At 42.7% G+C, this 25,330-nt stretch overlaps 1 protein-coding gene across 2 annotated transcripts in view; it reads left to right on the top strand.

The window, feature by feature from the left end:
• LOC124804800 (ubiquitin carboxyl-terminal hydrolase 46) overlaps window positions 1-25,330 on the top strand; it is a 95,497-nt gene that overhangs the window by 8,470 nt on the left and 61,697 nt on the right. For both annotated transcript variants that reach the window (XM_047265134.1, XM_047265136.1), the window contains exons 3-4: window positions 10,964-11,180; window positions 11,268-11,348. In XM_047265134.1, the coding sequence (XP_047121090.1) occupies window positions 10,964-11,180; window positions 11,268-11,348 (298 nt within the window). The remainder of the gene's footprint in view (window positions 1-10,963; window positions 11,181-11,267; window positions 11,349-25,330) is intronic.

Consider the following 25,330-nt stretch of genomic DNA (forward strand, 5'->3'; position numbering starts at 1 on the left):
ATTTTGTATAATTTTTTTGTATTTTCTTCAAAATAATTTTAATTGTACTTAACATTATGTTTTTATTTTAGTTCAGTAGACTCAGTATATCTATGTTGCAAATCCCTGAAAATTTGAATACTCTGCTCAAAGGGATTTTGAGATTTAGGGGATAATGCAACTGAAAATGTAAATTTTCTGAAACAGTGTCTAATGTTTAAAATGACTAAACCTTACTTGCCACCTTTTTTTTCACTTAGGAGCACCCTGTACCATGCTGTTATCACCATTTTGATAATTTTCCATGGATCTTGTTCTTTTCTCCCTTCTGGACTCCTTAATGGCCATTTCTGTTGCATTTTGTGCTTTATCAATGTGAACCTCATTCATCCAAGGAATTTCTTTGCAGATTACTCCAGGAATAATTCCTGTATGCTATAGCACTTTCACACTACCAATGTTACCATCATTAAAAGCAATAACAGTGTCACAGACTCCCTCATTTTAGTCTTCCTCCCAACAAAAACATTTTTTACTGTGAGTCCATATGAGATTGTTGAAAGACGCATTTGTATTCTGAGTCTGACCATGTAGAGACTGCTTCTACAAGTCACAATGTGCCAAGTCTCATGACTTGCATGACACTGTTGATATGCCATGTTTCTGCCTGGGTGAAGTGTTCAAGTATCAGACATTGTGCTACTTGCACCATGTATCTGGTCCGGGAGGTCAAAGCTGATGTGTTCGTATGTCATTTGTTGACAGTTTGTGGAAGAACAAATCGTCAGTGTTATGGTATTTTACGGGCTGTAAGATGCACCTTAATTTTTTAAAAAGTTTTTATCATTTGGATTTTTAGATTGCAAAGTCAGACTAAAAGAAACCAAACTGACCTTTAACATCCCTGAAAATTGTCTTCTGAATTTTCTTCTTCTTCCCCCTTGCTTCTTCTGGGTGTTTTTCTTCCTCATCCTCTTAGTTGTCATCATTGTCCTCTTCATTTATAAGATGGTCTTCACTGCCATCGAGAGCATTACTTATGCCACAGTTCATGAGAGATTTAATAATAATGCCTTTTCTCACTATAGACTATGACTGTTCTATCCACTGACACATTGTTTGATTGTAGGTCAGTTTAAAGCTCCCTATGGCGTGAATACATGTTGGGTTTCATCAGTTGTCCATTTGTTCTATTTCTCTCTCATATATACTGTAAATGGTTTATTTATTGAGACATCAAAAAGTTGCAGTTGTGAAGTGAGTCGTCCTGGAATAACAGCAAGCTCTGTACTTCCCTGTCTCAATTTCTCTTTCACAGAATTTTTCAAATGACTGCTAAACTGACCTAGCAGAAGAAGAGAACTCTTCTTCAATGAAGCAACTTTCCTTCTCTCCCACACTCTGTTAATCCATAATTTCATACCATCGTCATCTGTCCAACTCTTGTGAGATGTCAGTCATTTCAAGCTCTTTTTTGGGACAACCAATCCCTATCTGTAGTGGTTTTTTAAGCTTTCCTTCTGTTTTTAGTTTCTCCAATTTTTTGAGTTTCGTTCCCATTGCTGCTGGTTTCCAGTTTCGTTTTTTTTACCTTTTCCTAAGTCACAGACCGGGCACTAATGACTGTAGCAGTTTTGCACCATAAAACCATAACAAAAAAAACCTGGTGGTATTTCAGAAGGTTTGGGCATTGTTTTGTACTTGAAAAGGACTGTTGGATTAAGTTTAGTACCACTAGCACAATGTGAAAGGACGATAAGGTAGAGCATTTTTTCGTGCCCATTTGTTTTTATAGCTACAGTTTTAGTACCTGTCATGACAGCAGTTCTATTACTTGACACATCAAGTGTCGGAGGAGTTTTGTCTATATTCACTATTTGGCTTAGTTCCACACTGGTTTTCTCTCTATGTTGAACAATAAGCAATGAAAAGATAATATTCTCTTCACACTCATGTGGCATTTTCTTAGATATTTTGGTTTTGGCTGGCATGCTAAGTTGATGATGTTTTATAAACCTGTAGCACCAACCATCTCCTCCCATAAAGTCTGTTAAGTTCCACTGTTATGCTCACTTATAAGCATGTATTTGAATCATTTTTGGATTAATTCCAGTGCCATTTTGATGGTGTCCTTGAATCCATTTCAATACATCATCTACTTTGGCCATTTTGCACATTTAGTCTTCCTCGTTTTTATTAGCCTACCAGTCGCGAATGGATTTTTTGTGTTAATGGAAGGCCAAAATGCCACTGAGCTGCTCTGTTTCCATGTTCATCTGCATATGCAATTATTGTGAATTTAAAGCCTGTATCAGATGAACACCTTTCATTTTTTTCTGTTGTGAAATTAGATGCTAACAAAAATATTGTGTTGTTGCAAATAACACAAATCACTTTCAATTAAAAGTTCACCAGCACTGTAGATTGCAATGATGTAGACAGTGTTCTGGGTTTTCAATGGCGGGCAGGGGAGACGGTGTTAGCAAGCTTTTGAATACCCACAACTCATGTTTGTCGCATCGATGTACTGCTACTGCCAGTTGAACCCAACATTGCTAGATAGGGATAGATTTCTGATGGCATTGGATATATGGCCGTTTTTATGATGGCAGGAATTTTAAGTCAAACACTAGACATTTTTGTATATTAATTTCGTGGTAAGACACACCTGAATTTTGGAGGCAATTTTTCGAAGCAAGAAGTGTATCTTATAGTCTGTGAAATATGGTAGTCCTAATAGCAATCTCATTGTTTTAATTCGTCAATAATTTTGTCTGCCAGCCATCCCTTATGGTTTTGCCATCTGAAAGTTTCTTGTTTCTCAAACTTAGTTTCAGCTTTCTCAGCCAGATGCCCATTCTCTTTTGGACACAATTCACACATTCCATTTTTGTGATAATCATATCACCATAGGGCCGAGCTGCTGCTGCTGCTGCTGCTACTACTACTACACCATCGCATGCTTTTGAATCCCCATTACCTAAGAACTTAGAATAACAATACCAGTTTCATTCATGAATCAACTGGAAATTTTAATAGCTGCAAGGTCTCCATATTCCACCACTTGTTCCTTCATAGTTTGTATAACAGATATATTCTGCATGGTTCACTAATTTACATTTATAACAATTTTTTGTCAAAATCTGAAAGTCTATTATTTTTATGGTATTCACACTGTTTATTGTAACAATGGAGTTCTTAGAACGTCTACATACTGCAAGGGTTTATATTCTGAAAAGCTACTTAATAGTTTCTGACATTGCTACCAATATAAACAGCACAATTTCACCTGTGTAATATTGCAATCCGCAGCCTACTGTGTAAAAAGTTAGTTACTTTATTTGATCTTACAGTGGAAAAAAAAGCTCCCCATGCAATTTTGTAGTGGGATAAAAGTCTGAAAAAAATGCAAAATTTTTCCACTCAGATTTATCTTGAACCCTGTTATTGCTGTCTCCACATGGAAAAATCTTCTGCTGTCCGGGCTTCAGTTATTCATCTTTTCAGTTCTCAGCACTGTTCATGCTTCTCTGCCTGCTTCTAGATATGTTTTCTTCAGTGTTTTGTTATCTATATCCTTTAGCCGTAGCTCACATGCTTTCTTCTTTCTCTTAATTACTACTCCACATTCCTCACTAGACAAACTTCTTGTCCCCAGTTTTTTCTTTCTATCCACTGCTTCAGACGTCTTCAGTGTGCTACACCTTCTCCTTCTGCTTAATCATCTACACCAAATGAGGTGGCACAGTTCAAATCGCTGTCCAGCCATCCAGCTTTAGGCTTCCTGCAATTTCTCTAAATTTCTCCAGGCTTGCCAGGATGGTACCTTTGAAATAGCATGTCCATATTCCTTCCACATCCTTGGCATAATCAAAGCTGGTGGTCTGTCTCAAATGACCTTATTGTCAGCAGGATGTTAAATTCTAATCTTTCTTCCTTCTTTCCATCGTCTACATTTTTAGTGTATCAAAATGGCTATTTATTTCTGAATTAAACTCTTGACATTATTCTACACTTATTAGATTTGCTGCACAAAACCATGGGTTTACATTCATTATTTTCTTACCAAATCTGAACTTCCCCAGGTCAAATTTTGCTTGCACCAAGAAATTGTCTGTCCTACAATCCAGTGATTGTTGGTCTGGCATCCTTTACTATTTGCCTGTGCTGTATGTGTCTATCATTTCGTGATCTTTTTGACTGACTGATAATTTTTCTGACCGGTGAGCATCCTGTTCCTGGATGAATTTTCGTATGAGGACTGTTGTTGAACTGATAACCATATTTGCTGAAATGGTAGGTATTGACGTTCTTAAGGTGTTATTGTTTTTTGTTTGTTTTTTTTTTTTTTTTGTTTTTTTGTGCAACCTGTACATTCCTGTGCTCAGAGAATAGATAGTTTATTTTTACACTTTTGTGTTAAATGCACGTAAGAAGTAGATGTGTGTTACTTTTCGGGAATTCATAAATATCTGTTTTGGCATGTTTTGCTCTCAATCTGGCCATGAACATTGATGGCCACATTACAGCTTTTCTGGGTGACTGAAATGACAGACACTTGCTCATAGTTTTGAACTCCATTTTGTTTGCCATGTTCTTACTGAGGGCAAGAACCATCCCAAAATTTCTTTCAGATCTTCTTCCATAGAATATTTTTGCAGCTCGTGGTTTAGGGGTTAGCGTAGCTGCCTCTGGATCACAGGGTCCCGGGTTAGATTCCGGATCGGTTTGGGGATTTTCTCTGACCGGGGACTGGGTGTGTGTTTTCATCATCATCATCATTTGAGAGAGTGACTAGATTGGATTGTGAGAAGAAAATGGACTGTGTAGAAATTGTGACTTTGTACGGATGCTGATGACCACGCAGTTGAGCGCCCCACAAACCATACTACTTCTTAATCATCATCATCCATAGAATATTATAACTTTCCTATCTGCTGTGCAGCCATCTTAAGCTACCGATTTAGTTTACTGCAATGCCACTACATCTATCCTATAATGTGTTATCTACTGTAATTGTCCCTTTTTAACTTGGTTAAATTTTTCTGGTGTATGGTTGTCAATCCAGTGATCAACTGCCAACCTGCAGGACCGAGCTCTCTTCTGTTGGGGCTACTGTACATTAGCTGAAAGGACCAGTTTTAAGGCATCTGTCATCCACCATCACCCTTCTTAAAAGGGGATAGGATATACTGCCTTCACACACAGATGTGATGTATGCCAAAAACTTTTAGTGGATGTATCTATTCAACATAAGTATAACACTCAAGACTTACTGTCCAGTGACATACCCTCCTCCTTTGTCAGAATGGGCTTGTGAGTTGGTGTGGCCCTGCCCTGCTTCATCGATGCCGGAGTTGATGCATTTTTCTATTGATCTTGCACACCACCTGTGCTGGTGAAGTATGTGAAGGAAGGGAATGTGGAGATGGATAATAGTAGGGACTGAGCGCAACATAAATCAGATGGGGTGCTGTGAGGCACCTTTTGTCTGGATCCTCTGCAGAGACCTGTCACAAACTCACCTGCCCACATGGGCAGTACTGTGATAAAGTGGTTCCTCCTGGAAGAGAAAATCATTTGCAACAATTAAATTGTGGTCTGTGCAAAATTCTGTCAGGCAGTTTACCATTCCTTTTACCCAGGTCATGTTTTCCTCTTTCTTTTTCTTCTGTTGAATTCTCCCATCATAAACATATTTCCATCTCTCTTAATAACCTGAATAATTTCTTTTATCTTATTGTACAATTTTCCAATCTCTGTATCATCTGAGAGTTAGTAGGTATGGTTCCTTGTAGTACTATACTGGGTTACAACTGTGATAATTCATTCACTGTGCTCTTCATTGGAATTTACTTACATCAGTATCGTCTTTCTCACTATTAGACCTACTCTTGCAATATTCCATTCCCAGGCCATAAGCTTTTTGCAATTGTACATTTGGCAGTTTTTTAAAAATGCAGTTTTCTTTCAGCCCTGTACTGTTCTGTTCACCAGATATCAAACTTAAAGTCTTTTAAGAATTTCTTAGCAGACGGCCTCCTGTTGGCATCAGCCTAAGTTGATATTTGCAATGGGCTTGTCATGGCAGCTTCATGGACATATCTCAACCAATAATGGAACGCAATTCTGTAAATGCCCCAGTGTTGCCCCAGTCCTGTAGGTGGCTGCTGTTTTCACCTGCAGCTTCGCTATTGAAAGCAGGCAACAGTGCTACAAGCTGTCCGGGATCTTCTTACACTGTGTCAACTGCAAACTCAATTTCTTATTTTTTTGTGTCATAATTAATGGTGTAAACGCATACGATTGAAAGTAGTACTTGACACCAATTGACGGAGGGGGCGGGGGGCGCGGGGGGGGGGGGGGGGCGGGCCAGAAGGACACATGTTCATGTTGTTGTTGTTGTTAAAGAACCAAGAAAAGAAAGGAAGGCATTGAACTGATCCATTGTCCATTCTTGTGTATGTTTTTGAACATTAGATAAGTCCATCATAGTATTATTGAAATAAATTTAGTCTCTGACCCAAGAATGTGCCTACACTGCAACAAAAAATTTCTGTTTTGCTTAATTGACCTTATTATCTCTAAGTATTCATAGCATCAGAAACCCAGATAGTTCAAGGATTCAACTAGGTGATGTAGTTATGAAGAAAGTTATTATATAGCAGCCAAGCTCAGAAAGTGCATGAATCAGCTTTGACCAGTATCATCAGTCGTTGATAGTGGAGTCGTGCATACACAAGCAATCAGTTATTTTGTTTGGAAATGAATGACTATGTGGTAACATTGGTTCATTGTGTGCAACCTTTTCACCTCCCGGAAGTTCATGCTTTCTTGGACGGATATAAAAGATATATCTTTAACTACAGTAAAGGAAGAGTAAAGGAGACCCTCTCAATGAATTGCCACCTCCCTCCCCACCCCATCTCTCTCTCTCTCTCTCTCTCTCTCACACACACACACACACACACACACACACACACACACACACACACACACAATCAGTTGATTTCTTCTGAAAAGTTAGCAAAGCTATCATGCTCTTTTGTGTGTGTCACTTGGCGTCACAATGCTTCTCATATTTGGTGAGTGGTCTTCCTGACCCCCAAATTACTTGCATAAAATGTATTGTTACTTTATCAAACTGTGGCAATTAAGCCATTTATCTTCAATTTAAGTAACATGACCTTCATAATGAAAATTCAGTCCACTTAAGATTCAAAACCAGTTTTCTACACAGTGACACAGAGTGAATTTGCCTTGCAGAAAAAAAGTGGGGGGGGGGGGGGGAGGGGGGCAAATTGTCCATTTAACATCGAGGCAGGTGTCAGAAATTGATGTTATATCCATGATATTGTAGTCACCTACAGCTGTTGGCATTACATGGGCCCTTTGTCTAGGGTAGCATATTTGAATAGTAATCAAAGTGCCCTCAGTCCTATGTTCGAACCTTGTTACTGCCTAAATTTTAAGTAAAGTGAAACAGCAATGTTGGCTGAAGACCTCGTGGCATAAGAAGTCACTCTTGTTCTGCCAATGGCCGTAGTCAAAGGTAGGCAGAGAGGGGCTGATAGACAGGGCACTCTCTTGCCCTTGGGATGGGCAACTGTCCCTAAAAGCCAGAAGAATCAGCAATGATCAATGGCTTGAGGATGCAGAAGGCAATGGAAACCACTGCATTAGACAATTTGTATCCATAGGACATTAGGCCTGTAACTGAAAAAGTGTTGTGATGATCTCTCCATTGGCAAAAGATTCTGACTAGTACCCCCATTCGGATCTGCGAAGGGGCTGCCAAGGGAAGAAGTGACAATGAGAAAAAGGATTGAATAACCAATGAAAGAATACTGTTCTAAGAGTCGGGGGGTTTGAAATGTCAGAAATGTGAATGTGGTAGAGAAGCTAGAAAATCACAAAAGGGAAAACCTAAGGCTCTGTCTAGAATATAGTGGATGTCAGTGAAGTGAAGTGGGAAGCAGATAAGGATTTCTGGTCAGTCAAGAATAAGGTAATATAAACAGCACGCAGCAAATTGTATAACAGGAGTAGGAGTCATTATGGAGGGTAGGGCAGAGGGTAAATTACTGGGAACAGCTATATGATAGGGTTGTTCTCATCAGAACTCACAGCAAGCCAACACTGACAACAATAATGCAGGTACACATGCTGGTGTCGCAAGCAGAAGATGAAGAGACAGAGAAAATATACAAGGATATTGAGTGGGTGAATTAGTAGGAAAAGGGGAACTGAATAACAGTCATGGAGGATTAGAATGCAGTTGTAGTGGAATAAGTAGAAGAAAGTTTATGGGAGAATATTGGCTTGGTAGTAGGAATGAGAGGGGAGAAAGACTAATTGAGTTCTGCTTTAAGTATTGGTTAGTAATAGTGAATACTTTGTTCAAGAAACGCAAAAGGAAGAGGTACACTTGGAGAAGGTCAGAGTACCGGAAAATTCAGTTAGATTAAATCATGGTCAGGCAGAGATTCGGAAATCAGATATTGGATTTCAATGCATACCCTGGAGCAGATACAGACTTGGATCACAATTTGGTAATGATGAAGAGTAGGAAAGAATCGGTATGCAAAGAAGTAGGATACAGAAATTCTAAGGAATGAAGTTGTCTGAGACTATAGATACTGCGATAAAGAATAGCTCAGTAGTCAGTTCAACTGAAGAGGAGTGGATGTGTTTAAAAAGGGCAATCACATATGTTAGAAAGAAAAACATAGGTACAAAGAAGGTAACTGCAATGAAACCATGGAGACCAGTAGTAGTAGTAGTAGTAGTAGTAGTAGTAGTAGTAGTTACTTCAGTTGATCGAGAGAAATAAGTACAAAAATACTCGGGAAAATTCAGGAAGACGAGTCACTTAGGAATAAAATAAATAGAAAGTGCAGGGAAGCTAAGTGGAAATGGTTGCCCAAGAAATGTGAAGAAATCTAAAAAGAAATGATGATTGGAAAGATTGACTCGGCGTATAGAAAAGCCAAAATAGCCTTCAGTGAAATTAATAGCAAGGGCAGTAACATTCAGAATGCAATGGTAATTCCACTATTGGTGCAAAGGAGAGAGCAGATAGGTGGAAAGAGTACATTTGAAGGCCTCTATGAGGGAGAAGACTTGTCTGATGACACGATTGAAGAAGAAACAGGAGTTGACAGGGATGAGGTAGGGGATCCAGTACTCAAATCAGAATTTAAGAGAGCTTTGAACAACTTAAGGTCAAATAAGGCGGAAGGGGAGATAACATTCCGTCAGAATTTCTAAAATCGTTGGAGGCAGTGGTAACAGAATGCCTAGTCACTCTGTAGTGTAGAACATATGAGACAGGCAAAATACTGCCAGACTTTCGAAAAAACACCGTCCACACAATTCCAATGATAGCAAGAGCTGACAAGTGCAAGAATTATTGCACAGTCACCTTAACTGCCCGTGCACCCAAGTTGCTCACAAGAGTAATGTAGAGAAAAATGGAAAAGGACATTGAGGATCTGTTATCTGCAATGAGTTTGGCTTTAAGAAAGGTAAAAGTGCCAGACAGGCAGTTCTGAAGTTGCAGTTGATAATGAAAGCAAGACTGAAGAAAATAATCAAGACATGTTCATAGGATTTGTTGACTTAGAAAAAGTATTCAACAATGTAAAACAGTACAAAATGTTTGAAGTCCTGAGAAAATATGGATAAACTATAGGGAAAGATGGGTAATATGCAGTATGTTCAAGAGCCAAGAGGGAAGAATGAGAGAGGAAGACCAAGAATGAAGCGCATGTGTTAAAAAGGGTATAAGGCCAAGGTGTAGTCTTTCATCCCTGTTGTTCAATCTATATGTTGAAGATGCAGTAACAGAAATAAAAGAAAGATTCAAGATTGGGATGAAAATTCAAGATGAAAGGATATTTGAATAGGAGGGACAATCTGATGAGTGCACAATAGGGATTGAGAGTTAGTTAAAGAAAGATGAAGCAATGAGAAGTAGCAGAAATGGGAACAGCAAGAAACTTAATATCAGGATTGGTGATTACAAAGTAGATGACATTATGGAATTGTGCTATTTAGACAGCTGGGAGCACATAAAAAGCACACTAGCTCTGGCAAAAAAAGGCAATCCTGACCAAGAGAAGTCTACTGGTATCATACATAGGTCTTAATTTCAGCAGAAAAATTCTGAGAATGTATGTTTAGGGCACAGTATTGTATGGTAATGAAACATGGACAGTGGGAAAACTGGAACAGAATAGAATTGAAGCATTTGGGATGTGGTGCTAGAGAAAAATGTTGAAAATTATGTGGACGCATAAGGTAAGAAATGGTTCTCTGCAGACTTGGCAAGGAAAGGAATATATGGAAATCACTGACAAGGAGTGTCAGCCGCGCAGTTTGAGGTTCCATGTCATGCGGCCCCTCCCGCCAGAGGTTTAAGTCTTCCGCCTCGGGCATGGGTGTGTGTGTGGTGTTCTTAGCATGAGTTAATTTAAGTGGTGTGTGATTCTAGGGACCCATAACCTCAGCATTTTGGTCCCTTAGGAATTCACGCACATTATTTAAGTAGGATGCTAAAGTGAGCTGTAGAGGATAAAAACACTCAGATCTTGGTTATTGTCTGCAGAAGCAAATCTATTCCATTGGAATGATTACAGTATCAAACGATTATAGTCAGATTAAATTGTAACAAGTATGGTGGGGAATGTATGATTTTATTGTTACCCTATTGTAATTTTATAAATTTATTATGTATTGCTCAGTTCTGTAACTGTGAATTAAAATTATATTAATCATTCATGAAAACAGATTTTGTTTGCTTTTTTTTCTCATTGGTGTGTAAGTACTAACAGTTTGTTGAGTAACATTTACAACAGAGATTGTCACATATTTATTGAGCATGCGTAGACTAATGGAAACTTAATACTTTGCTGTGTATGTTAAGAAATATTGAAAGTAATGTTCACAACATGATCACTGTTTTTTAAATTTTTTTTTCTAGTTTGGCAATACTTGCTACAGCAATTCTGTTTTACAAGCATTGTATTTCTGCAAGCCATTTAGGGACAAAGTTTTAGAATACAAAGCAAAGAACAAAAGGACCAAGGAAACCCTTCTGACATGTCTAGCTGATTTATTCTACAGTATCGCCACTCAGAAGAAAAAAGTGGGTTCTATTGCACCAAAGAAATTTATTGCTAGGTTGAGGAAAGAAAAAGGTGAGTCTTGGAATTGTACAAAAATTACTACAATAATATCAGTATGTTTATTTCTGAATGATTTCTGTTTCAATATTTTCTTTGCAGAAGAGTTTGACAACTACATGCAACAAGATGCTCATGAATTTCTCAATTTCCTCATAAATCACATAAATGAAATTATTTTAGGTAAGTACATCATTCACATCATTTTATGAAACAGTTGTGTGTTGTGTTTGTGTGAGCTTGTGTGTATGTGTGTCTATTGCTGACAAAGGCCTTAATGGCTGAAAGCTATAATTGTGTGAATCTTTGTGTTGTGCCTATCACGACCATCATCTCCGCTGTATGGTGAGTAGCAACTTAGCAGTCAGGAATGTGGTGCAGACAGGACATAGTTCCACTTCAATGTGAATTGCTGTCAGAGGGACGAGGGACACTCGTGCTATGAATGATCAGGATGTCTTCTTCATCAGAAGAAGATATTTAGGCACTGGGTCTTTTGTAACTCATAAATGTGTAACAGCAAAGAAAATATTGGGTACACCTGTTATGGTTGAAAAAAGGGAAGAAATATGGCACATTCAGCATAACGAAAGAACTGGGCATGTATTCCACATGTTTCCATCACTTTTACAGAATGTCTCAAAAGTGTTCCTGTATTGCATTAGGAGAAGTGAAGGACAGAATTCAGAGAAAAGCAACAAAACTGGAATATTTCGATGATAACTCCTATTTTTTATATGATTTTCATTTGAACATAAGCCTTAAGCATTGCTGGTTTTGAGAGAGGTGTTCAAAATATTGACACTTTTCCAAAACCTGATCATCCATAAGTATTCCACTGCTGTAGACAGAAATTTCTTATCACTGAGCATTGTTTCTTACCTTCTGACAGAGATTTTGTCCCTATAGATAAGAAGAAAATGTCATTTCACACAGAAAACTGGATTCCAGTCATTGCCAATGCCAAGTGGAATAGATTCCCTCTGCTCAAGATGGAACCAGAGGATTTCAGTGATCTTAATGCACTAGACCACAAGTTTCACAGAGGCTCAAACAAAAAACTGAGTATCTCTGGCTAAATAGCTGAGTTTATCTGACTGCACATTTCATCTGACAACTGTACTACACTGAGGGTAAGGGGAAGCCATAACATCCAACAACCATATCTTAGTCAAAGTGTTGCATGAACGAGGCGAGAGGTACTGGCAAAGATCTGCCACTAGCAAACATTACAGTTTGCTGTAGCTTGTGTGATAAAATTCTACCAGTAAAAAGTGCCAAGAAGAAAGCCTTACTTGATATATGACTACATATCCCAGCTGCAAAACGGGATTTCTGGAGCAAGTACCAAGTGAATAGTGAATCTGCATGTCTGTCTGGCAAAACTGATTGGTTCAGGACAGAAAATGTAATACTGATTGTACATGTTCAGTGTAATTGCAACACAAATAGTGTTAAATTTTTCCATATCTTCTTCTGCTGTTGCTTGTGCAGATTTGTATTGCAGCCAACATTGTCTATTTTGGCCTGCCTTTTTGTACTTCCCAAAATAAGGATTCTATTTCTGCAGTATCCCAGCAGAGTGTTCAATCAGCACAACATTGTAACTGCACAGATTCAGTGTTGTTCACCAAGGAAAATAAAAAAAGTAGTGGTATTTCTTCAAAGGTAACATAAGTAATTGTAAAATAATTGTTACAAAAATATGCAAAATGGCATTTTACCCAATATGCGCTGCCTGCATCAAGAAAGGCCAAATATGTAAGCATAAAATATGTAAGCCTAGAACATACAGGATATAGAATACTTTAGTTATATCAGTTGCAAAATCCCATTTCTCATTCATTGCTCATTGGAACGCACACCATTTGTTTGACAATGTGCGAATGAAAAAAGTTATTGAATGTTTTGTGAATGAAACTGTTAATGTAGACAAGAAAAATTTACATATACAACATACTGTATAGCTAACTCTGCCACAGTATTTGCGATTGTCTGACTCTGATTTTGACATGAAAATAACTCTTAATGCAGCATTAACTTACAATGTGAATATAACTAACTTCGTAAACCACATATAAAAGTGAAACAAAAGCCACAAATCCTCATAGCATGTGGCCGTAACATTGTGTGTGACACGTTGTATCTCATCTTGGCCAAATGTCAAAATACAACACTTATTTACTCGGTACTGAAAAGATGAATTGCTCTCTTTTCACTGCTAGAAACAATTTTGATATGTTAGCTATGTTTCTTACGTAGCTGTCGACCTGAAAGCTGTCAAATGAAAACTGGCCAGCGACTTCATTCTTCACTGCAAACTTTCCAAAATGTACGTGGTGGTTTACAAATTTGCAGAGTATTACAGTGACTTTGGGCAATAATGAAAATAAAACCGTTCTAAAACCATTTCGCTATCAAACTGTAATGTTGGACTGTAAGGTGCAGTAAAATCCTTTTTGGTTTTCTCAAAATCGAATGAGAGAGATTGCATAGTGGGAAACACACACTAATCCTAAACAGTAGTTTCTAATTTTTTATTTTGAAAGTAAGTTTTATTGAGAAACTAACTACATGGCACATTGAATGACTTCAAATTAATGAAATGTACCACTCGTGGCTTCAAACAGATTTGGCATTGACCACAAAGTGATGTGTCTCCAGCACACATCACCTTCGTGTGAATTGCTACATTTGTTAACATGGAGATGGCTTGAAATGCGCCCCCCCCCCCCCCCCCCCCCCTCCCTGGATGTGTGTGCCACATTTTTTCTTTGTGAGTTGGGCCTTAGACTCTTAGAACTTCACTGTAGGCTAGTTTCGTTACACATTACCAATATCCGTATGCTATCTGTATTGTATCCTCCATAACTTCAGAATTTCAGAGTGTATTCCAGGCAATGTTGACAAGAATTTTCCCAATTTTAAAAGTGCTATAAATGAATATTTGAAATGAATGGATTTCTACTCACCACATAGAGGAAGCATTGACTGGCAGACAGGCACAGAGAAAGAAGACTGCCAGTTACTCTCATTTCAGTCACAATCTAGTCCAGATCCAAAAGTAGGGTTGCAAAAGAAGTAAAACACTTAGCACTGAAAGAATGCTCATTATGAACACCAAGTTACAACCAGAACAGAACAGACCTCCTGGATGCAGAATGCATCCTTTTATACAAACATAGGGTGTCCAGCATTCTAGAAAACAGAGACAACTTGAGGAATTTTTTTTGTTCTGGAGGACTTGGGGAATTTTTGTATTTTGTCAAAAAACTTGGAAAAGGCATGATAAGTACATGAGAGGTACATGCACATAGTAGATTGTTTTGGATATGATCTAAGACATTATTTTCCATAGGGACCTCCTCCTTCAGTCTGACAAGAAACTTGAGATTAATATGGAATGTCACACCATTCATTTCGTTTGGTGAGTCCAGAGTGGTCGTGAGGACAGTCGCATTGATACAAACACTTCATCCTGGCTTTCGAGAGGGTACCCTTCTGGAAAAGTCGAAGTTATGGTTTACCATTGTGACATGTCTCACTATTTCCAGTGTCTCTTGTAAGACAAATCTTGTTTGCGGCTGCCTTGCCCATGTAGTGAGTCCTTGCACCACACTGTCAAAGTGCATGAATCATCCCAGCCCGCGTTCACTTCATTTGCCGGATTGTCCGATCTATAAAAAGAAAAGGAAGGTCAGGAATTCAAAACTCTCGACTGTCTGTCCTACTCTGAGGCCTGAGAGAACTTCGATCGTCTCCACTCGCTGTCTCTAATATCTATCTTTGCTTCTATTGCTTCCTTTCCTCCTCCTCATCCACCCTGTCTATCTTCCCTTCCTTCCTCCTGATAGTTCCAGTCCCCCCCCCCCCCCCCTCTGAGAATCACTTATTCTCCTCAGCCAGAGAAGAAATCGTCTTCTCCGGCACCCTCCATGGGACTCCCTCTAGGAACCCCACTCCCCAGCATCTTCAGGTCAGATACGGAACCCACACTCTGTGAGCCTCAAAGCCACTCATTCTCTTTCAGATCGTAACACTGCTGTGACTTGCTGTCTTCCCAACCATACTTCCTCTCACTCTTGATAGGAGGAAAGAAACAAGAAGATGGGAGAATCCCCTACCCCCTCCCTCCCTTATCTACTTCCAACATCCTTTGGGGGGTTGCCTCCTCCTTCTAAATCAGGGTTCTATCTTACATTCGTGGTTTCCACTTTGTTCTTACTGGTGATGGGCATTGGCTCATCAACTCTCCTCCAATGGAACTGTAGCAGTTCTTCAATAGTCCTGCCCCAATCAGTGGTTGCTGTACAACCCCACAGAGGATTATGGGTGTTAAAAGTGCCCAAGGAGAAGGAAGGGGGAGGATCTGAAAGAGAATGAGTGGCCTTGAAGCCCACAGGGCATGAATCCCGCATTCAACCTGAAGTAACAGGCTTCTTACCCCGGAGACACTGAGGAGTGGGGTTCCTAGAGGGAACCTCATCCATGGAGGATGCCAGAGGAGAGGGTTTCTTCTCCAGCCAAGCTATCGTCACCTTCCAGAATTGAAGTTTCTTCTTTCTCTCTGGTCTGTAGGTTGTGTTATATTGCAAGAATCTCATTTTATGAATACTCATTTGCCAACTGTCCATGATTTCCAAGGCTTGTGCTGGAACTGGGTCGGCCCTTGGTGAGCCTCCGGTAGTATTTGTACAGTGGTGTACTTGGACATTGTTAGTTCCTGCATTCCTCTTCATACTGTGCTGGGAGTGATGGCTATTTAGATACATTTCGAATCTGCAGGAATGGTATGCAGTCTTACCTCCACCCCCTAGACCACTTCCTACATTCATGATCTTCTTACCCTCCGTTAACAACTCCCTCCCCCCACCCTTCTCCTTCAGAATCTTATGCTCATAACTTTCTGTGGGGTAGTACTTTGACCACTGATTGTTGAAGACTTGGTGGCAGGGCTTGATCTCTGCCTCCTCAACACTGGAATGCCCACACTCTTTAGTGTGGCACAGGGCACTTTCTCGGCCATTGATCTTTCCATGTGTAGCCCTGTATCATTCCTCTCTGTTCAATGGGGAGTTCATGATGATTTGTGTGACAGCAATCATTTTCCAGTAGTCTTATTTTTTCTTCAGCATCACTCGCATCGATGCCTTCCCAGGTGGGCCTTCACTAATGCAGATTTGGGTGCCTTTCCCTCAGATGCCAACCCCACTATTCCGCCACACAATGATATTGATGAATCCATATGGAGTCTGACTGACACCATCCTTTTGGCTGCTACTCCAACAGTTCCTTCTTCCTCAGGTTCTCCCTCACAGAAGAGTGCCCCTTGCTGGACAACTGAAATTGCTGTGGCTGTTAAAGACTGCTGTCATGCCTTCCAACACTACAAATAGTACCCATCTCTTGACCCCCTCCTGGCCTTTTAAACAGCTTTATGTCCAGCCTGTTATCTTCTTATAGGCCAAAAACGGATTTGTTGGGAACGATATGTTGCTGCCGTCGGGCTGTACAGTCAGTCTTCACAGGTATGGGCAAAGATCATGCCCATGTTTGGCCACAGTCCTCTTACAGATGTCCTGCGAATTGCCCTGAATCCCCACTAGCCAGGACTCTGTCGCTGAGCATTTTGCTCAGGCCTCAACATCATCCCACTAGGCGGCTGCATTCTGTCTTGTCAAACACTGTCTGGAACAACTCTCTTTATCTTTCATTCCCCACTGCCTGGAACCTTATAATGCCCTGTTTAACAAGAGCACTTGCTCTTTGCCCCAACATGGCTCCTAAAAGAGACCAGGTGCGTGACCAAGTGCACAACCAAATGCTTCAACACTTGTTGGTGGCTAGCCAATGCCATATACTTGCCCTGGAGCAAGAGTGAATACCCTTCCTAGTGGTGAGAAAGTGTCGGTATTCCAGTTTTGAAACCAGATAAACAACCTCTTCAGATGGACAGCTATCATCCGATCAGTTTAACCAATGTCCTCTGCAAGTTACTGTAATGTATGGCGAGTCGCAGGCTGTATTAGAGTCTTGGATCCCGGGACATTTTAGCTTCGACCCAGGGTTGGCTTCCGCTGACGCCACTCTGCTGCAGATAATTTAGTCCACCTGGAGAACATTATCTGAATGGCTGTTACCTGGTGTTGATAGCTTGTTGCACATTTCTTTGATCTGCCTAAAGCTTATGATATCACGTGGCACCACAACGTCCTAGCTGCAATGTCCTAGTCAATGTACATGAATGGGTACCTCATGGCCCAGTGGCAATTTTTATCTGGAACTTTCTTTCATGTTGCACTTTTCAGGTACAGGTTGGTCCGTCCTGTAGCACCCCCCATCTGTAGGAGAATGGGGTTCTGCAGGTCTCTTGTTTTGAGTCTCTCTCCCTGTGTAGCAGCTATGAATGGTCTGGTGATGACTGCAGGACCTCCTGATGATTTTTGCATTTATTTTTCTTCGTCCGTGATGACTGTTACTGAGTGCACACTGCAAGGAGCAATATACCAAGCACAAGCTTGGGCTGTCACTCGTATATTTCATTTTTCAGCTGTCAAGACCTGCATTATGCATTTGTCACCACCGTACAATCCATCTCATTCAGAATCTGTACAGTAAGAGCCAGTCCTTCAATATGGTGGAGTCCCATTGTTTTTTGGGACTGATCTGTGATACCTGGTTGACAACGCTTCCCCATCTTCGTCAACCAAAGTGGACATGTTGGTCGCACCTCAATGTTCTTAGACACATTAACAATATCAATTGGGGCATGGACTGCTCTGCTCCGATACAGCTGTGCACAGCATTGGTTCGGTGTTGTCTAGATTATGGGAGTCTCCCTTATGGCTCAGCATCACCTTCTACATTATAGATGCTGGACCTGATACACCAGTGTGGGATACGACTGATAACAGGTACCTTACAGACTAGCCCCGTGATCAGCCACCGAGTGGAGGCAGGGTTTCAACCCTTTCGAGTGCTGTGGCAGCAACAGTTGATTGCGTATGCATTATGCGTCTGCTGCTGCCTGGAGCATTCCAACAATTGTCTCCTCTTTTTTTCAGATATGGAGACCCATCTGCCATGACAAAGGCCCAGCTCAGGGGTCACATCAAGTCCCTTTTTTTTCTGAACTCCAGCTTTCCTCTCTACCACCTTTTATCTAAGCTTGCTCACACACACCTCCATGGGGCATCCCCTATCCACAGCTCTGCCTTGATCTGTCTCAAAGTCAGAAAGTCTTGGCTCATCTTATGACCTTCTGCTGCCAGTTCTTCTCCATTCTCGGCACATTTTAGGGTTCAGTAGTTGTCTGTTCTGATGGCTTGATGGTTGCCAGTCATGCCAGATTTGCTTATGTTCATGTGAGATGTAATGAGCTCCACTTTGCTGGATGGCTGCTGTGTTCTCACTGTGGACTTGGTAACCATCTCATGTTCTTGAGCATATCCGTCCCTGCACCAGTGAGTCCTTCCTCATCTGTAGCAAATCTGAGCAGTTTACAAGCTGATTATTCAGGATTCCCTTTTTCCCCTCAAACAATGTGGACACTCAGTTATCTTTGTCTGGACTTAAGGTCGCATTGAGATCCTGAGAACATCTCACTGACAGCCTAGCCAAATTGGCTACTGGCAAGATGCCTCTTAAGACTGGTATTCTGGAATCGAACCTTTGATCAGTATTATGCTGTCAAGTTCTAAGTATTTGGAATACAAAATGGCATACTCTGACTTTTGTGAATAAACTGTTGGCGATAAAGGAGATCCCAAATTTGTGGAGGACCTTCATGTGGGCCTCTCACAAGGACTCCATTGTCCTTTGCCAGCTCTACATTGGTCGTACTTGCTGGCTCATAGTCATCTCATCTATCATGGGGATCCACCCCACTGTCATTGTGGTGTCTATTTGAAGTTGGTTCATAGATTCCTGGATTGTTCTAACCTAGCCACCCTGTGGCACACTCTTAATCTTCCTGACTCGCTACCCCTGGTGGTAGCCGACATTGCCTCAGGGGCTGACCTGGTTTTATCATTCATTCGTGAAGGAGGGGTGGTTTTTTTTTTTAGTACCCTCTCTCTGAGAGAGGGCACCCCAGCTTTGTCGGCCCATTGAGGGGTGGTAGGACTCCCTGTTGCCTCCTCTACCCCAATGGGCAGTGATTGTGTGGGCTTGGTGGTCCACCACAGCCCTCCCCCTACCCACTGTTTTGGCCTTCTTCTCCATTCTCAGTGTTCTGTTTGACTCGGTGTTCTTCCTTTATTTTGCTGTGCTTCTCTCAATCTGTCCACACTGCCAGTATTTTCTGGGTCATGTTGGGTGTGGTGTGTGTAGTAAGTGGTGGTGGTGGTGGTGGTGGTGGTGGTGGTGGTGGTGGTGGTGGTGGTGGTGGTATGTTCATAACTCTTTCTGCCTTTGAGGGCCTCCGGCTGCTCCCTGGACAGAGCACATCATCTGCCTTCCTTCCTTTCCCCCCTTTTCCTCTTCCTTCTCTTCCTTATTCCTTTCTGTCTACTTTGTTGACCTTTGGTAGACCTTGGGGTTTTCTTTCCTTGGGTTTCACTCACTCAGTCCGTCCTTGCTTTGTAGTTTTGTTGACTTGCCTGTTCTCCTAGGAGGGCCCGATGAGCTTGTGGTTTGGACCCTGTCATCAGTAAGCTAACCAACAACATTAACACAACACAATTATTTCAATTACAGGTTGAAAAAGGCCTCCACTGACTTGTAAACAGAGATTACACTGGTATGTCATGTTTTGTCTTAACACAGTCAAAGACTGTAGGTGTTTCCTTAATTCCTATTGTTGTGCTACTACTATCCAGCAACCAGATCCACTTCTGATTCTACAAGAGTTTTGCAAACAAGATTGCACGAGTTTTGTAAACAAGATTGCACATCTCTCATCACACAAAAAGTCCAGAGGGGTCAAATAGGGAACTGAGTAGACCACCAGTACAAATCCACTTTTCTGGAAACTGTCAGTTTAAGAATCAATGCACAGGACAGTTGATACGTGCCGGCACCTCATTGTGTTCCCCCTGTGGATCCTGGGTAAGAATAGGCCTGGGGTATTCCTGCCTGTTGTAAGAGGCGACTAAAAGGAGTCCCTCGCCCTCAAGGGGGTAGTTCACACCTGTGTCCGGAGACGGACGGTTCAACGACTTACACTTGTGGTCATTTTGGTTTTTCGCTTATTCTGGTTTCTTCCTTCCTTTGGTTGTTTCCTTTCTTTGTCCTTCTCCCTCCCTCACTGTCTTCCTTACTTTTTACCTTGCCTTCTTCTCCTTGCCTTCTTGTCCACCCTTTGGTCTCCACCTCGGCATTTGAGACAGTCTGTCCTTTCTCTCCCTTTTTTTCCTATTCTTCTTTCCTCCCTGTGTGTGCCTGAAGGCCGACCTACACATTCACACGCGTAGCCGGTGACGGGGTAACGCATAATTCCCCGCCCTGGGTAGACAACTAAGGCACGCACGTACCCCCTGGTAAAGGCCAGGCCCAGGGAGGGGTGATTGCCTTCCGACCATGCCGATTGGTCCCTCCGTCCATTTCTCGGGAGGTGTGACCTGAGGTGGGAGCGCCCTCTGAGAGGGTCCCCACAAGGAAGGAGCGCGCCATCGGAGACACTGGCAATCATGGGGGTTTCATCTGCAGTGGATTTCTCTTCTTCTTCTCTCTCGACTCCTGCTCTAAAACGGAAACTTGACCAGCCACCAGTGGCAAAAGTACTACTGCCTGCCCCAAAGTTCCTTGTAGTTTCTAGATCTGAGGGCGGAAAGGGTTTTTCATCTGTCAACCCTTTCGTTATTCAGAAGGGCGTAGATGCCATAGCCAGACCTGTCAAGTCTTGCACCAGGATGCGTAACGGTACCTTGTTGTTGGAAACTGAGAGCGCCTTTCAGGCACAAAAACTCCTTTGGGCCACACTCCTGTACACATTCCCTGTCCGTGTGGAGGCTCACCATACTTTGAAATCGTCGCATCGCGTGGTGTGGTATCTACTAGATCACTCGACGGATTGACTGACGAGGAGATTCAGTCTTTGCTCGCTGAGCAGGGCGTGACAGCTGTCCATAGGGTGTCATGAAAAAGGTCGACAATGACCTTGTACTGACCCGGACACTTTTCTTGACCTTTGATAGTGTCCAGCTGCCGTTGTGCATCAAAGCAGACTATGAGGTTATTTCTTTTCGCCCCTATGTCCCGACACCCATGTGCTGCTACCAGTGTCAGCATTTTAACCACACCAACCAGTCTTGTTCTAATGTGGCTAAATGTGTCACTTGTGGCAGGGACGCCCATGAGGGCGACTGTCCACCTCCGTCTCCTCATTGCATGAACTGTCAGGGTGACCATGCAGCATCCTCCCGCGACTGTCCTGTCTATAAGGACGAACGCTGTATACAGGAAATTTGGGTCAAAGAGAAAGTTTCCACCTCAGCTGCTCACAAGCTATTTGCTATTAGGAAGCCCACGCTGCTCCCAGCAGGGAAATACAGTACTGTCCTCGCCTCTCCTCGGCCTACCAGGGAGGTGTCGACGCAGACATGCGATCTTATCTATAGCGCTACGGTCGTCAGTTCGACCAGTGCTAAGATCGCCCGATCAACGTCTCCTCTTCCTCCCGTCGCCCCTAAGACACAAGCACCTTCATCAGCTTCTGCCAAGACTAAGACCCAGAAGTCAGATGCACAGGCCTTCAAGAAGGAACCGTCCTGTGAAGACTTCCTATGTACGCCAAACTCCCAGCCATCGACCATCATAGGAAGCATAGTTCTCCTTATCCGCCACGGCGCGTTTCTTCTCCTGCACCACCCAGCGGTTGCCGCCAAAGGCCATCATCCGTTTCGCCTGGCCGCACCGCTGGTAGCCGAACATCTGGCCATTCACCGGCGGAGGAAGCTCCCCCTCCCGGCTATCTTAACATGGTGGCCGACGAACCTATTGGAAAAAATGGACGATGACTCTCCGCCTATTGATAGCAGCAGCAGTGCTCGCTCGAAGCCAGGCCCTCAGCGGCCTTCGAGGTGACCCCTTCTTGCTTCTCATTTTTCTTTTTCTTCTCACGATGTCACTTATTCATTGGAATGTTTGCGGCATTCGCTCCAGCCGAGAGGACTTAAAGTTGCTGCTATGCTTGCACTGTCCGCTCGTAGTAGCTCTCCAGGAAACGAAGCTACGCCCACGCGATCGAATTGACTTGACACACTATTCCTCTGTGCGTTTTGACCTACCCCCTGTGCCAGGTATTCCGGCTCATGGAGGGGTTATGTTGCTGGTCCGGGATGATATCTACTATGATCCCATCACATTGCACACCGATCTGCAGGCAGTTGCCGTCCGAATTACTCTCCCCACTTTCACATTTTCCATTTGTACCATTTACACTCCATCGTCGTCTGCCGTTACTAGGGCAGACATGATGCAAATTATTGCTCAGCTACCTGCGCCATTTTTGTTGACTGGAGACTTGAATGCCCACCATCCCCTTTGGGGCTCTCCAGCATCCTGCACGAGAGGCTCCCTGTCAGCAGACTTTTTCAACCACCTCAATCTTGTCTGCCTCAATACTGGCACCCCTACTTTTCTTTCGGACACAACTCACACCTATTCCCATTTAGACCTCTCTATATGTACTACCCAACTTGCACGCCGGTTTGAGTGGTACGCTCTTTCTGATGCGTATTCGAGCGATCACTTCCCTTGTGTTATCCATCTCCTGCACCATACCCCATCTCCATGCTCACCTAGTTGGAACATCTCCAAAGCAGACTGGGGGCTCTTCTCTTCCAGGGCGACATTTCAGGATCAAAACTTCGCAAGCTGCGATAGTCAGGTCGCACAACTCATGGAAGTCATTCTCACTGCTGTCTTCAGCGTTGTCTTGACCGTCTTTACTCCTGGAGTGTCACCAGTGGCTTCCGTTTTTCTGCCGAGAAGATGGTCTGTATCAAATTCTGGCACTACAAATAGTTTCTCCCACTGTCCTTACATCTTGGTCCCGTTGCTCTCCCATTCGTGGAGACAACAAAATTTTTAGGTCTTACATTTGACAGGAAACTTAGCTGGTCTCCACACGTCATATGTGGCTGCCTGTTGTACCCGTTCTCTAAATGTCCTCCTTGTTCTCAGCGGTACGTCGTGGGGAGTGGATCGAACCATCCTACTTCGCCTATATCGGTCGATCGTCCACTCAAAGCTGGATTATGGGAGCTTTGTATACTCCTCTGCATGGCTGTCCATCTTACGCCGCCTCAACTGTATACTACATTTGGGTTTACGTCTTGCGATCAGAGCGTTCTATACTAGTCCCGTTGAGAGTCTTCATGCTGAAGCCGGTGAATTGCCACTAACCTACCGGCGCGATATACTGCTTTGCCGTATGCCTGTCGGCTCTTATCAATGCCCGGCCACCCGTCTTATCATTCCTTTTTTGACGACCCTCTCGACCGTCAATATGGGTTGTATGTATCTGCCCTGCTACTCCCTGGAGTTCGCTTTAGTCGCCTCCTTCAGTAACTTGATTTTCCATTCCCTGCAACCTTTAGAGTGGGGGAGAGCCAAATGCCACCTTGGCTCCAGGCTCAGGTTCACGTTCACCTTGACCTCAGCTCGCTCCCAAAGGAGGTTACACCAGCTTCGGTATACCCTCGCGGTTTGTCGAACTTCATTCGAAGTTCATTAATACGATCTTCATTTATACAGATGGCTCTAAGGCCACTGACAGTGTCGAGTGTTCTTTTATTGTTGGGGCACACAGTTTCAAATACCGGCTCCATGGCCATTGTTCGGTCTTCACAGCTGAGCTCTTTGCCCTCTATCAGGCTGTTCTATATATCCGCCGCCGCCGACATTCTGCTTACGTCATCTGCTCCGATTCCCTGAGCGCCATCTAGAGCCTCAGTGATCCGTATCCGGTTCACCCTTTCGTGCACCGGATCCAACGCTCTCTTCAGCAGCTGGCAGATGACGGTTCTCCGGTTACCTTTATGTGGGTTCCTGGCCATGTCGGTATCCCTGGAACCGAAGCTGCAGATGCCGCGGCCAAGGCTGCGGGCCACCAGCATCGGACAGTTTCTTGTTGTGTGCCTTCATCTGATTTTAGCAGGGTCATTTGTCAGCGCATTTTATCGCTGTGGCATGCCGATTGGTCTACACTTACTGGAAACAAGCTTCGGGCCTTGAAACCTCTCCCCACGGCTTGGACGACCTCTTCACGCCCTTCTCAGTGGGAGGAGGTCATTTTGGCCTGGTTACGGATTAGACACTGCCGGTTCAGCTGCTGATGGCTGTGCCGGCGCCGTTCTACCCATGTGGGCAAGTGCTGACGGTGCGCCACATTTTAACGTCCTATCCGAATTTTAATACACTACGCATTGATCTTGGTGTGCCATGTACTCTGGATGAAATTTTAGCGGATGACCCAGGAGCAGCTGGTCGCGTTCTTTGTTTTATCCACTTGACAAACCTGTGTAAGGACATTTGATTATGCTGTTTTCTTTTAATCCCTTGCCTGGTGCTGTGCCTTTTATAGTGTTGTCCTTTTTAGTTGCTGTTTTAGCATTGTGCCTCGCTTCATAATTTAGTCTGGGCACTAATGACCACTGTAGTTGTGCACCCTAAAACCACACAAAAAAAAAAAGCTCATTGTGTTGGCGCCACATCCACTGTCTTGTAGAGAGTGGCACATAATGTAGCAACTCTGGTGACGAAATTGTAGTAATGCCTGTCATTTAAAGGTCTAGGTAGGAGATATGCCTAATTAAACAGTCACCAACAACACCTGCCCACTCATTCATGTAGAACCACAACTGATGAGTGTGAGTAAATGTGGCATGGGGATCAAACTCACTCAAAACATGTGAATTGTGGATGTTCCACACCCCCTCGTGCCTGAAAGTTGGTTCCTTTGAAAGGGCTCAGCGGGCTTCCTTCCCATCTTTTCCTAATCTGATGGGGTCGATGACCTTGCAATTTGGTCCCCTCCCCCAAACCAATCAACCAACCAACCAAATGTTCCACGTACCACTGCAAAAACTGTGACCTGAGTGGATAATCAGCTGGTTCCAAGTTGTGCACATGCAATAAGTGAAATGGGTTAATAATTGCTCATGAAGGACATTTCTTACATTCGTCCACATGTTATGCACAATTGCCAAGTACTGAGAGTG

This window comes from Schistocerca piceifrons, chromosome 7, assembly GCF_021461385.2.
Source record: "Schistocerca piceifrons isolate TAMUIC-IGC-003096 chromosome 7, iqSchPice1.1, whole genome shotgun sequence".
In the NCBI taxonomy this organism is placed as follows: Eukaryota; Metazoa; Arthropoda; class Insecta; order Orthoptera; family Acrididae; genus Schistocerca; species Schistocerca piceifrons.